This window comes from Sciurus carolinensis, chromosome 13 (genome assembly GCF_902686445.1).
Source record: "Sciurus carolinensis chromosome 13, mSciCar1.2, whole genome shotgun sequence".
Lineage (NCBI taxonomy): Eukaryota > Metazoa > Chordata > Mammalia > Rodentia > Sciuridae > Sciurus > Sciurus carolinensis.
In genome coordinates, this window is record NC_062225.1 from 31,223,879 (window position 1) to 31,238,924 (window position 15,046).

The 15,046-nt window shown below is 40.6% G+C and overlaps 1 protein-coding gene across 1 annotated transcript; it reads right to left on the reverse strand.

Annotated features, from left to right (window-relative positions):
- Positions 1-346: 346 nt before the first annotated feature.
- LOC124963643 (lithostathine-1-like) lies at positions 347-2,759 on the reverse strand. The gene is made up of 5 exons (XM_047523440.1): positions 2,696-2,759; positions 1,979-2,097; positions 1,523-1,660; positions 755-866; positions 347-414 (listed from the first exon to the last, which is right to left on the reverse strand). Exons 1-5 carry the CDS (start codon positions 2,757-2,759, stop codon positions 347-349), a joined length of 501 nt encoding a protein of 166 aa, XP_047379396.1.
- Between the last annotated feature and the right edge of the window lie 12,287 nt (positions 2,760-15,046).

Consider the following 15,046-nt stretch of genomic DNA (forward strand, 5'->3'; position numbering starts at 1 on the left):
AATGAATTTATGCAAATACATAAGTTATAGGTGAAACCTTCATGTTTTTAACCTCATTATAAATAAGGCCATGGCAGGTTCATGAACCAACATGCACACTATTTGGGTGGAGTTCTGAAAGTCCTAGCACGAGCACACTCTAGAGTCTCACAGTCACTTCCATCCCATCCACCCAAACATCAGCAGTGGACACAGTCAATGAAGAAGACAGCACAGTGGGAAGAAACATGTTTATTTTCATGTTTGCAGGGATCCACAGACTGGGGTAGGGAAAGGTCCTGAAGGTGAGGGATGCAAACTCAGCAGGGAACAGAGGGTTTTGTTTGGATGGGTAATTTCAGGACCTTTAACTTTTAAACTTGCAGACAAAGGAGAGGTGAGCCTCACAATTGTTGTCCCTCCATAACTTGTATCCTACAAGCCAATGAGAAAAGTCAGACTGGGAGAATCAGAAAAAGTGTGATCCCCCCTCCCCTTCCTGACTCTAGGACTCAGGAGAAGAACCAAGGGGAAGGGGCTGGGGAGATAGCTCAGTTGGTAGAGTGCTTGTCTTGCAAGCACAAGGCCCTGGGTTCCATACCCAGCACCACAAAAAAAAAAAAAAAAAAAAAAAAAAAAAAAAAAAGAACCAAGGGGAAGGACTATGCTATTTCCTGGATGAGGAGCTATGCTTCCTCTATCCCGAAACCCAGGTCCATTCCCAGAATTAAGCAGAAGAGGACAGCAACCGGTGTGTGAATTCTCTGCCTCTCACCTGATTTTGCAGTCAGGCTTACACAGTAGCCATGGGTGCCAATGTTTGGGGATCCAGGACCCCAGGCTTTGTGGGAGAACATGGCCCCATTGCTCCAGTGCCAAAGGTGGTTCTAGAGGGAAAAGATCAGAGATATCCATAAATAACTCAGAAAGAGATAACACTTACCATGTGTGCACTCAGAAATGATCCAAGATATTTAACAAAAATATAACTCAATGTCCTCCTGAATATCATATCACTTCTTCTGCTTCTTCTTTCTTGGAACGTCCAACTCCTTCCTCTGCCTCAACAAACAGCAAGTGTTCTGAATATCATAGAGCCTCATCAAAGCTATTTACAGAAAGTGGTTCCTGATTTTTCCTCCTTGAGGCCTACAACCCTCATAATCCAGGATAAATTGGCTATTGCTATCTTGTTTAGAATAACACCAAATTCCCCAAATACTAGTCATAGATTCTCTTCTACTAGTCTTTTTTTTTCCAAATAGTCTGAAAAGGGCTCTATTCTAACACAGATAATAACAAGGTGGGTAAGAGGTGGCACATAAAGATGCTCTATCCATGGATTGATGACTCTATCTGTGAATACCTGGAACACCCAGGAAATCCAGTCTCAGCTCTTTCCAACTCCCCATGCATTATAGGGGCCAGAGAGAGTTGCTTTTATAAGGAAATTATATAAGCTGGTTCTTGAGGCATTAGACCTAGTTCTGCCCATTCCCTCTCAAACTTGATCATCGGGAGATAAAAGAGGTTGCAGACTAACCTTTTTGGGGTCATGGAGGCCAATCCACACATTTGCATCTGTAGTACCACTCTCCTTAATCAGAGATGCCACGAAATTGCCCTCGGACTGGCTAAGCACAGACACCAGGTGGCCAGCATGTGTGTTCTGACATAAGAGCTGTGGGAGTAGGAGGAGAAAACAGAGTACTCAGCAAAAGAGAAAGATTTGAGCAGTATCCTGGGTCCTCTCCCAAGGAATGTGGCAGAAAAAGGACAGCACAGAAAAAGGGTTCCTGATGATGCTGTCGCTGACCACCAGTAGCCCTGTATTGGGAAGGTACAAGATGATAGGACAAAGCAGAAGGGAATATTTCAGATTAGTAATGGGGTAAGTAGGTGATTAGTCTTATCTCATTGAAGCCACCAAGAACACCAGAAAAAGGCAAGTGCCTCTAATTTCATGTTCTTCCCCCTCCTACTTTCTCTCCTCACGTACATCGGCTTCCATCCAGGTCAAACTGTCTTCATAAAAGTAGTAGCAGTAGGAGCCATATGCATGGGTGCCTTCTGGGCAGCTGATCCGGTGGATGGGGAGGTGCGCCTCATACTCCTGACCTGGGGACGAAGAGGCAATTAAAGGAGATTAACACGGCAGGACAAAGACTGGAAGGTGAGGTGGGAGCTTATGAGGTTCCTTTATAGGAATATGAAGATACAGTGTAGGCACTAAGTGACTGCCTACTTCTTTCCTCCTGCATCCCACCCTCCTTCTCTATCAGGCTTAATTTCCTTAAGACAAGATCTCTCAAGGGAATTGGCCAATAATATTTGTTCCAATTTTCCCCCTTCTTTTCTGGGGCTCTTTTTCTCAAGCCTCTCTTGGGCTTTTCCTTACACAAGTCTCCCATAGGTTCTCCATCATGTTCATGACCCTTCTGCACATAAACCTCCCCAACTCTGTCAATCAGATGAACTAATTTCAGCTGTGTGGTCATGGACAAAGGGTAATTCTAAATTCCTTCTCAAACTCCCTAATGAGGTAAGAATGTCTGAATAGGCTTAAAGCAGCAATAATAACCACTGATAAATAACATTTGATGTTGACTCCATCATTTTTTCAGGGAGTGGAGTGACTGGGGGGTTCCTTTATGCATAGAGATGGAGTAAAGACTTAAGGTCTGGGTTGTGGTGGGCATGGGCATGAAAAACTCACCTTGGCTCAGAGACAGGAACATTAGGCATGTAATCAGCATCAAGCATGAGTTGGTCTGAGCCATCCTGAGAAGCTCAGAATCTCCTGTTAAGGAGCGAATCTATAATCTATTAAAAAAAAAAAAACACAGAGAAGGTGGTTCTAGAGGTGGAAATCAAAGCATCTATTATCTTTCTCACAGCAACCCCCCCCCCCCATTCCTAAAAGCAAGAAGACCCTCTGAGATACCCTCACCTTCAGATACTTCTCTTGAGAGTCTGGGCATTATACAAACCAAGTAACTCAAGGACAGTGCTGACTGTGGCTAAGGCATCAGTATTTCTAGGACTTTTTGTACAAAATCCGTCCTGGATCTCCCCCAAGATGTAAGGGGAGCAGGCTGTGTTAGAAGGGCCTTCCTCTTGTAAGTCATTTACCTGTTGGCTGAATCTGAAGTGTGCGATCAGACCAGTCAATGGTAGGCCTTTAGAGCAGGATCTGAGAAAAAAGACATATAACATTTGAGCAAGGAGAGGGACAAAGAGTGTCAGAGGGCCTACACAGGCAATGTCACACTCCCTGACACCAGGGGGACCCTCTTTCTGGTACACTCTGGGAATGGTCACAGGTGAGGTCCCCTTCCCATAAAGAGTTTGGCAAATGTTTCAAGTCAGGCTTTCTCCTTCCCTAGAAGCAACCAGATGGCCAGTTCCCATGACCCTGGACAAGCCAGACGTGAGCAGAGAACTTCCAGAAATCACAAGAGCTAATGAGAGGAGGAGGGCAGCAGGAAGAGGGGCCGATAGGGTGTGAGCCTGGGGCAGCACCACCAGCAGGAGATCTGGGCAGGGGAGGTGGCAGGACAGGAGCATTACTGCTTGGGAAAATGGGGGAAGTAGTTTAAAACCCAGAAGTGTTGACTTGTCCAGAATCACACTGTGAAAGAAAAGGTAGCTAAACACAACTCTTCTCTCCTCCAGTCTATTTTCTCTCCTTTCTTCCTTGTTTTTCTTTTTAACAAGGTACTCTTCTCTCTCCGGTCTCTGAATATCTCCCAATTGCAGATTCCTGCTCAGACCCTGTTTTGTCAATTCTCCTGCCATGTCAGTTTCCTGATGTGACTTCTGCTTGTACAGCCCAGTTAACATCTTCCTGTCCTCGCAAACCATGCAATCATTTGAACATTGACATCTCATAAGCAGCTAGAAAGCCCAGGCCATTCTTTTAAGTACACCTTAAGATCAATCAAGATCAATTTCCACCTGTGCAAAAGGATATCAAAGTACTTTCATAGAATCTCCCTAACTAGACCTGCTGACCTGACCTCAGATTCTGACATCCAGTTCAATTTCCTATTGGTTATTTTCAACATTAGTACTTTTTTCCTTATTTTTATAACTAAAGAAGGCAGCAAGGTCAGACCTGAGAATTCTTCTCTACAATGTTTAGAGATAGTTAGTCCTTGGTCCTTAGAGAGAGCAATTATGACTCAGAGGAAGAATTCCAGGCTTTGCCCCATATACTTCTTCCCCTGGAAAACCAGTGTATTTGTTTAACTTTGCTGTGTTACAAATTCCCACTCTCATGCAGGTTATTGACTAAACTCAGTTTCTCACAGTTGTACAGTGACAACATCAGGGTCCCCATTTCCTTCCTGGCTATCAACTTAGGTGGCATAGAAACCTGCTTTCCTTGGCAAAAGGTCTTCCTCATCTTCTAAATCATCATTGACATATTTATGCATACATGGAGTACATTGTATGCTAATTAGGATCCCAGTCTTGTGTTTGTACATGATATGGAGATTCATTGTGGTGTATACAGAAATGTTGTGTCAGATTTGTTCGACTGTCTTTCCTATCCCCCCTGGCTTCCCTTCATTTCCCTTTGTCTAATCCTCTGAACTTCTATTCTTCCCCTCTGGCCCCCTATTGTGTTAGCATCCACATGTAGATGCTAGGAAAGAACATTTGACCTTTGGTTTGGGGGATTGACTTATCTCACTTAGCATGCTAGTTTCCAGTTTCATCCATGGCAAAATTCATAAAGTCATTTTTTATGACTGAGTAATATTCCATCATGTATAAATACCACATTTTCTTTATCCATTCATAAAGAAGGTCCAGTTACCTCCAATTCAGTGTACTAGAAGGGCACCTAAGTTGGTTCCATAGTTTTGCTATTGTAAATTGAGTTGCTATAAACATTGATGTGGCTGCTTTACTGTAGTATGCTGAATTTAAATCCTTTGGGTATGTACTGAAGAATGGAATAACTGGGTCAAATGGTTGTTCCATTCCTTGTTATTTTCAGGAATCTCTATACTGCTTTCCAGAGTATATTGGTTATACCAGTTTTAGTTCCAACCAGCAAAGTATGAGTGTAACTTTTTCCCCACATCCTCCCCAACATTCATTGTTACTTGTATTCTTGATTGTTGCCATTATGATTCTGATGAGAGGAAATCTCAGTGTAGTTTTAATTTTCATTTCTCTAATTGCTAGAGATGTTGATGATTTTTCACACATTTGTTAACCATTCAGATTTCTTCTTCTGTGAAGTACCTATTCAGTTCCTTTCCCATTTATTGATTGGGTTCTGTTTTTTCTCTGTTTGAGTTCTTTATACATCCTGGAGTTGAATTCTGTATCTGAGATATGTGTGGCGAAGATTTTCTCCCATTCTGTAGGTTCTCTCTTTATGCTCTTGATTGTTTCTTGCTGTGAAGAAGCTTTTTAGTTTGATGCTATCCCATTTGTTGATTCTTGATTTTACTTCTTGTGCTTTAGAAGTCTTTTTGAGGAAGTCTGTTCCTGAGCCAATATGATGGAGAGCTGAACCTACTTTTTCTTCTAGTATGCACAGGGTCTCTGATCTAATGGTTCACCTTGAGTTGTGTTTTGTGCAGGGTACAATATAGGGATTCGATTTCAATCTACTATATATGGATTTCCAGTTTTTCCAATTCCATTTGTTGAAGAGGCTATTTTTTCCCAATGTATGTTTATGGCACCTTTGTCTAGTATGAGATACCTATTTATGCGGTATGTCTATAATTCCATTCTATTATGATCTCATAGAATGCAAAATATTGTCTCTATTTTTTGAACTTGCTAAGAGTTGCTTCCTGGCATAAGATATGGTTTATGTTAGAAAATAATCCAGGAGCTGCTGAGAAGAAAGTGTATTCAATCATTGATGGATGAAATATTCTATAATCATATGTTAAGTCTAAATTATTAATTGGATTTTTTTAGTTTAACTTCTTTGTCTATATTTTCTTTGGAAAATCTACCCAGTAATTACGGAGTCACATTAAAGTCACCCAGTATTACTCTTTTGTGGTTTATTTGATTCTTGAAATTGAGAAGGGTTTGTCTGATGTATGTAGATGGCTCAATTGTTTGGGAAATAATTATTGATGATTTTTACTTTTGATTCTTGTATGATTCACTTAAGCCATATGAAACATCCTTCTTTGCCCCTTCTAATTATTATTGGCTTGAAATACACTTTTATCTCATATGAGGATAGAAACCCATGCTTGTTTAGGAGATCCATGTGAGTGATATTTTTTTCCCATCTTTTTACCTTCAGTCTGTGAATGTCTTTGCCTATGAGGTGAGTCTGTTGGAGACAGTATATTTTGGGGTCTTGTTTTATAATTCAATCTACCAGTCTATGTCTTTTGATTCACGAATTTAGGCCATTTACTTTCAATGTTATTGACTTTTTACTTTCAATTTTATTATTACTTTCAATGTTGTTATTATTGTTGAAATGGTTTTTATTCCTTGTCATTTTGATTTATTTCTGGTTTTAAATTTGAATTAGTATTTCCTTCGCTTGACTCTTCTTCTAGTGTAGTACCCTCCCTTTGCTGGTTTTCAGTTTTATTTTTTCTTAAGATATTTTATTGTGTATGTTTTTTAGTGCAGGATTTCTAGTTGTGAATTCACAATTAAAAACCAGAAATAAATCAAAATGACAGGGAATAAAACCATTTCAATAATAATAACAATATTAAAAGTAATAAAATTGAAAGTAAAAAGTCAATAATAACATTTGATTTGGTATGTATTATTCCAAGACCTCCTAGCTTTTAGGGTCTGGGTTGAGAAATCAGCTGAAATTCAGATTGGTTTTCCTCTAAATATGATCTGTCATTTTTCTCTGGTAGCCTTTAAAATTCTATGCTTATTCTATCTGTTAGGCATTTTCATAATAATGTGCTGTTCTGTGGGTCTGTTGTAGTTTTGTGTTTGAGGTCCTGTAAGCCTCCTGTATTTTATTTTCCATTTAATTCTTAAAATTTGGCAAAATTTTAAATATTATTTTATTGAAAAGATTGTACATTCTTTGAGTTGTGTTACTTAGTCTTCATCTATCCTAATAAACCTTATATTTGGTCTTTTCACATTATCTCATATTTATTTAAAGTTCTGTTCATGTTCTCAACATCTTTTCTCTGTGGTCAATTTTATTTTCAAGGTTATATATTTTGTTTTTTTTTGGCAGAAACTCTATCTTCCAATTGTTCCAGTCTGTGGTGATACTTCCCATTTTTTAATTTGATTTATTGATTCATTCATCTTGAAAATTTTATTTTATATTATTTCAGAATCTCTATCTTCTTATTAAAGTGATCTTTCACTTCCTGTATTTGTCTCTTTTACTCCTTACCCCATCTTTTACCTAGTAGTTCAGTTTGACTATGAACTTTCTAAACTTATTCTTATATTTCTTCAATTGGTGTGTTGGTGGATTCTGTTATTGAGGTATTTTGATTTGTTTGGCCCAATAAGTCCCCTTGCTTTTTCATATTACTTGTATGTCTACCCATCTAAAAGTATGAATCTGAGGTAGTAGAGTTTCTAATCTGTAAACTTATAGTGTCCCTGAAGTTTTCCCAGTATCTTACAGTTTAGGGGAAGACAAATATTAACCACCACCAAGGCAAATGATACATAGCATTATACCAAACAGCTATTACTATGACATTTATGATGTCACAATAAACTGAAATGATGTCATCAGCTTTTGCCCTCAGTAAAATAATTAACTCAGAAAAAGTCTTTGAGATTTTGAAAAGTGAACAGGGAGAGAACAGAATTGTAGGATGTGATGATTGTAAGGGAGGAGAGAACATAGAAGTAAAAAAAAAAACTAAAGGAAGAATGAAATAGAACAGTAGAGTTTGGATGTTAGCAGAACAAAAGGAAGAGAATCAAGGGAAAGAGCTAAGTGAGAGAGAAAAAAAACCACAGAACCACATATACTATTCAAACAAAATATACTAATAAAACATACCAGCCCTCAAAAGACTGAGCCATGTAAAAGTAACTGCCTTCAAAAAATACTATAAATTAGAAAAAAGACAAATATGTACATGTGTAAATGTCCATAAACCATTCAGCTGACAACCCCCCTCCCCCCCCAAAAAAAAGTTCTTGATGAAAAGTTAAGGAATTTTTTTCCACTGCAGTAGTCAAATATTGTCAATGAGAATGTATGTTCATTGTCTATTCCTAAATGACTTTCTTTCCGTTTCTTCTTGAGATATGTAGTGTTTATAAGAGTATTGGCCACAGACTGTCAAATCCTTCCTCTTTTTGAGTTGCTCATCAAGTTGCCAGTTGGAGTTCAGAAATTCTCAGTTTCCCTTTTTGGCTATCTGAGGTGGAGTGGGCTATATTGTGATGTCTGCTCCACCCTCGGGCGGGGTTGTTGTAGTGTTCTGTGAGAGAAGTCCCCATAAGTGGAGCTACTGAAGGTGGGGTTTAGTTCTAGATTGGCTCCAGTTTCTTTGTTGAAGGGCAATTGACCTGAAACTTTAAATCAGGGCGCCTCCAGGGCCCAGCAGCTGTGGTTCACTCTGGAAGACTGTACCCCAGAGAATCTCCCCTGGGTTCCACTCCTATGGCAGAGGAGCCAATCCTTTGCCAACTCCATTACCCTTGGACTCCACCTTTCCTGGAGTAATATTTAGTCCCCAAATTCAGTCACTCCTGATCCCACCCTTTTGAATTCCCAGTCAGGCTTGACTCTCCCAGACAGACCTGTAAGTCACTGGTCTCAAGGGAGTGTGGGGAGTCACGTGGGTTTCCACAACCCATATTCCCCTGTGAAAAATCCTTTTCATGTCTGATTTTTTTTCCTGGCTCCTTAGGCACACTCTGATATGTAGCTTGGGCTTGTCAGGCCAGTTTTTCAGACAGAGCTCAGGTTCGCCCGGACTTGGCAACTGCAGCCTCTGGCTCCCACCCTGTGACTATAATATGACCCCTTCCTCTGCTCTTCGTGGGCAGCCTGAAGAAACGTGGCTTCTTTTCTGAATAAGAGTATTGTACAGCACACCTTCTGGGTCCTGGCAGTGTCTTTAATCTCTGATCTTTTCATACCAAGATACATCATAGGCCTCCTAAAAACGTGGGCTCCCTTTATCCTGCTAACCCTTCACTTTACCTATATGGGAACTGCTCCCCCAAGTGCTGGCTGTGGCAGCCTCAGACACTTTCTTCCTTGTTCTACTATACCCCACCTCCTGAGTCCCCACAGTCTACTTTGAATGTCAGTATTAATTCCCAGCAAAGGCCCCCACTCTTTTCTCACTCACCTTACTAAGTAGTTACCTACCTACTTTCTTGGTTTCTCGCCAAGGAGCAGCCTAGAAAGTGAACCCTCTTCTCAGTCTTCACACTAGCAGCTGCTAGTCTCTCTGTGAACTCTGGCTGTATCCGCTCTCCTTTTACATGAACAGGGATTATGATGTCATAGCACATTCACAGCTCTGGCAGAATCTTGCCAAACAATCTAGAACTTCAGTACCCCTGAGCCCATCTGAGATATGAGTAAGAAAATCAATTTGAGTGGTACCTTTCAATCAAAAGTGTTAATGATTTTAAATATCTATAACCATCAGAACTTCAAAAAATGTTATGAAGATGTCTTTAGAAATGTAGAAAAACTCTAAAAAATAGAAAAATTCTAAAATTTCTTCCTTTAAGTATTCTTAAGGGTAGGCTAATTAAAACAAATAATCTAATCCCAAATTTTAATGCTGCTCTGGTTTGTTTTCTCCTACACTTATTTTCTTACGCTTTCAAGATTCACTAATCTACAATCATCTTGAACTACAGAGCATTTAATATTTGTTTTTGTAGAATATTTGTCTAAGATCCGACTGTCTATTTGAGAAAGGGTCTTGAGAAGCTCAGGTGTCCCTAAGGAAAGAATGATAAGCCTCTTCCTTGGTCCCATGAAGGACTAGTCATCATGTCAAGGTAAAGTTGGGAGCACTCATAGATGTTATGCAGTGTGGGAAAGGAAAGACATTGTTGGACATGGCAAGTGTACAGGAGTCAGTAGGAGAAGTATGCCAGAGGAATAGACCAGGACTGCATGACTGGTAGATATAGGCCAAAAAAGAATGAGAAATACACATTTTTCTGGAAAGAGAATACAATGGGAAGAGCAATAGAAATTAAGAAATGTGACTCACTCCCTTCTGTTAAAATTAATTTCTTCCAATATGGTGCAAGAGAAAATTACTTTACTTCATGTCGAAAATTGTGAAGGCCCTGAGATTTTACCCCACTTGTACACTAAGTCAGCCTACCTGATGTTGGCAGAAGACAAAGGACTTTATGATTTACGGACTCTGATAGCATGAGAAGCAGCACATTCACCTTTGTTCACTCTATCCTCAAGTCCAATTAGAGTGATGTAGTCAGATGCCTTCAGATCTGGTTACATTATAAGGGAGGGATATCCCCTGTAATTGTGCTCTGAGAGCTGAGAGAACCTAGATCTCTTATAGGGACAATCAGCAAATCTACCTTTTGCCTGAAAGGGAGGCATCTTTCTTATACTGGGGAGAAAGCATGATGTCCATCTTTATGTGGAAACACTAACTTTCAAGCCCACACAGCCCCACCCTTTGCTTTGGGGGAGGATGCCATCTCTATTTTCAAAAGCTCTTCACTACACAGACTTTCTTAAAAGAGTCTGGAACAAACACATCAGGGACCCTGCTTGAAGAAAGTGAAGACATATGGGAGACCCATGGAATATTGTCTCTCAGCTCTTAATATTCTTTTTCTCCCTCAATAAACAAAAGGGCTCTTCCACTTGAGGTTGTCTATGAGCTTTGTTTGTTGTGATACTGGGGATTAAACCCAGGGCAAGGCGAGGCAAGCACTCTACTGCCAAGCCTATGATTTTTGGCAAAAGGTGATTTGTATGGGTCTAATGGTCTGGGGAAGTATCTGTGGGAAGTTGGCAGCAGAGAGATGCTGACTATTTGAAAATCTTTAAAATGATGGAATTGAAGAATGAATGCCCATAAAACATTATAAAACTAAAAGGAGCTTTTGAATCCCCATGATAATCCTTTTGTTCCCCAGTGCTACGGAATGAATCCAGGGCCTCATGCATGCCAGGCAAGCACTCTACCACTGAGCTACATCCCCAAGTGCCCTATGATAAATTCCGAGTAGCATCTAAAACATTACAGTCATTTCCTGCAGACAACATCTTCAGTTAACATTTCCCTGATAGCATATCTCTTGGTTTAATTCCAAATCCTACAAAACATATACCCCTCATTATGCAACATCTTTCAGCCAAAGCTTATATAAAACATTTACATATGCATCTGCACATCTCAATATAAATACTTTAATAAAATTACAAGTTGACTAAATCAAAAAGTTATACTGCAAGCACAATGGATTACAGATTAGAATCACATATCGTTTGAAAGGAATACTAAAGATCAAAAAAGGGGTATGGGTCACAAGCTTTACTGATACAAAGAGAAGCATCCCAGGGTCTGGCAACTCATACCAAAAAAAAAATGTGTCTTAAGAAACATGTCGGAGGTTTCAAGATGGTGGACTAGGGGGCAGCTGCATTTCACATTGCTCCAGGATGCAAGATTCAAAAGAGGAGATAGTGAGAGACTTGGGACCAACTCAAAGCTGCCGGGTGAGTCTCTCCCATTGGGGAGGCGTCCCGGATGGGGCAGTAGTCCCGGAACACAGGGAACTTTGTGAAGTAGAGTTGCCCAGCGAGACGCCCCTCCCCCCACTGGAGCGGTAAACACGGACAACTGGGATCATCGTAGAGGAGGCGGCTCAGCACAGCGCTTGGACTCGGACAACCACTGGGGCTCTGGGCGACTGCCTGAGGAGGAGTAGCATGGCGAACTGTTTAGACCCAGAATGACCGCTTCTGAACACCAGGGGGTTGCCCGGAGGAAGAGAAGTAGCGCGGCGGATCGCTTGACCTAGGAGTGACTGCATCAGAGCCACAGGCGGTTGCCAGAAGAGGAGGCGAGTGGTGAGTTGATTGAACTAAAAGTGATCGCTCCTGAACACCGGTGGCCTGCCTGGAGGAGGAGCGTGGTGGGTCACTTGGTCTCGGAGCCACCGCTCCTGAACACCCAGGGGGCTACCCCGAGGAGGAGGAGGAGGAGGAACAGGGCGGGTCACTTGGACTCGGAGTCACTGCCTAGGGCTACGGGCAGTTGGCGGGAGGAGGAGACCCGAAGTGAATTGCTTGGGCTCCTAGTGACTGCGTCGGAAACCCGGCCGCTGTCCGGAGGAGGAGGTGTGTGGCGGGTCTCTGGGTATCAGAGCTATTGTACGGGGCTCCAGGTGGCGGCTCAGAGGAGTGGCCGCATAGCCAGGTGATTAGGTGCAGAGCAGGGTCCCAGAAGCTAGGTAGCTTCTTGCTGGAAGAGCCGCACAGAGACACGCCTAGGGGCGGAGCGAAGTTTCCAGGACTGCGAGCAGATTCTCTGGGAGAGGCAGCCTAAGGAGACTGGCCTGCGAAGGGTGAGGCTCCCAGGCCCAGGAGGTAGGTCCGGGCCCCTGGGAACGTTGCAGAGGAAGACAGCCCAGCCCAGGCGGTAGTTGTAGATTGAGGGGAACCTCTAGGAGGGGAACTGATCAGCAAGACGTCCCCACCGAGTGAGTCTTCCCTGCCGGGTGAGGTTTTCCCACAGGGATGGTAAAACCAGAGACACAGGCACAAACAGGACTTGCCTCAGCCCGCAGCCTAGTTCCCTGTTGGATGACCATTGGTCAACAAGTGGAGGCACCTCTGCCCACTAGCAGGGAATATACCCCACCTGAGGGTCACCACCCCTAGAGAGGCAGCTTCTTCGTGGAGCTCCGCATTATCAACTTCCTCCAAGACTTCAGGCTACTGAAGGATAAGAGGGGATATACTAGCAATCTTCAGGGACATTATAAGTCAATAGAGGAAATCTGCAATATCTTAATGACCCACTGATTCCTGAACAATATGAGAAAACAAGGGAAGAAAATGCCCCAAACAAATCTAGATGTTACATCAATAAAATTCAACGACAGCATGGCAGAAGAAATGACAGAAAGGGAGTTCAGAATGTACATAATTAAAATGATTAGGGAAGCAAACGATGAGATGAAAAAGCAAATGCAGGCATTGAATGATGAGATGAAAGAGCAAATGCAGGAATTGAATGATAGCACCAATCAACACTTAAAAGACCAAATACAAGAAACAAAAGATCATTTCAATAAAGAGTTAGAGATATTGAAAAAAAACCAAACAGAAATCCTTGAAATGAAGGAAACAATAAACCAAATTAAGAACGCCATAGAAAGCATAACCAATAGAACACCTGGAAGACAGAACTTCAGATATTGAAGACAAAATATTTAACCTTGAAAACAAAGTTGAACAAACAGAGAAGACGGTAAGAAATCATGAACAGAATCTGCAAGAACTATGGGATAACATGAAAAGGTCAAATTTGAGAATTATTGGGAATGAGGAAGGCTTAGAGAAACAAACCAAGGAATGAACAATCTATTCAATGAAATAATATCAGAAAATTTCCCAAATCTGAAGAATGAAATGGAAAATCAAGTCCAAGAGGCTTATAGGACTCCAAATACACAAAATTACAACAGACCCACACCAAGACACATTATTATGAAAATACCTAACATAAAAGATAAAGACAGAATTTTAAAGGCTGTGAGAGAAAAGAACCAAATTACATTCAGGGGGAAACCAATACGGATATCAGCAGATTTTTCAATCCAGACCCTAAAAGCTAGAAGGGCCTGGAACAACATTTTTCAAGCTCTGAAAGAAAATGGATGCCAACCAAGAATCTTATACCCAGCAAAACTTACCTTCAAATTTGACGATGAAATAAAATCATTCCATGACAAACAAAAGCTAAAAGAATTTACAAAAAGAAAGCCAGTATTACAGAACATTCTCAGCAAAATATTCCATGAGGAAGAGATGAAAAACAAAGAAGCAAATCAGCAAAGGGAGGAATTACCCTAAAGGAACTGTCAAATAAAGGAGGAACCAAGATGTGTCAAAAAATAAATAAATAAATAAATAAATAAATAAATAAATAAATAAATAAAATTTTAAATATGAACCAAATGACCGGGAATATAAATCATATCTGAATAATAACCCTGAATGTTAATGGCCTGAATTCATCAATCAAAAGACATAGACTGGCAGATTGGATTAAAAAGAAAGATCCAACAATATGTTGCCTACAAGAGACTCACCTCGTAGGAAGAGATACCCATAGACTAAAGGTGAAAGGATGGGGAAAAACATACCATGCACATGGACTCAGGAAAAAAGCTGGAGTATCCATCCTCATTTCAGATAATGTGGCCTTCAAGCCAATGTTAGTCAGAAGGGATAAAGAAGGACATTTCATACTGCTTAAGGGAAGCATAAATCAGCAAGATATAACAATCATAAACATCTATGCCCCAAACAGTGGCTCATCCATGTATGTTAAACAAATCCTTCTCAATTTTAGAAACCAAATAGACCATAACACAATAATACTAGGTGATTTTAACACGCCTCTCTCACCACTGGACAGATCTTCCAAACAAAAATTGAACAAAGAAACCATAGATCTCAATAACACAATCAATAATTTAGACTTAACAGACATTTATAGAATATAACATCCAACCAAGAGCGAATACACTTTCTTCTCAGCAGCACATGGATCCTTCTCTAAAATAGACCATATATTATGCCACAAAGCTAATGTCAGCAAATACAAGAAGATAGAGACACTACCTTGTATTCTATCAGATCATAATGGATTGAAGTTAGAAATGAATGAAAGAGTAAAAAACAGAAACTACTCCAACACCTGGAGATTAAACAATATGCTATTATATGATGAATGGATAACAGAAGATATTAGGAAGGAAATTTAAAAATTCTTAGAGGTAAACGAGAACAAAGAAACAGCATATCAAAATCTCTGGGACACTATGAAAGCAGTACTTAGAGGAAGATTTATTTCATGGAGCGCATTTA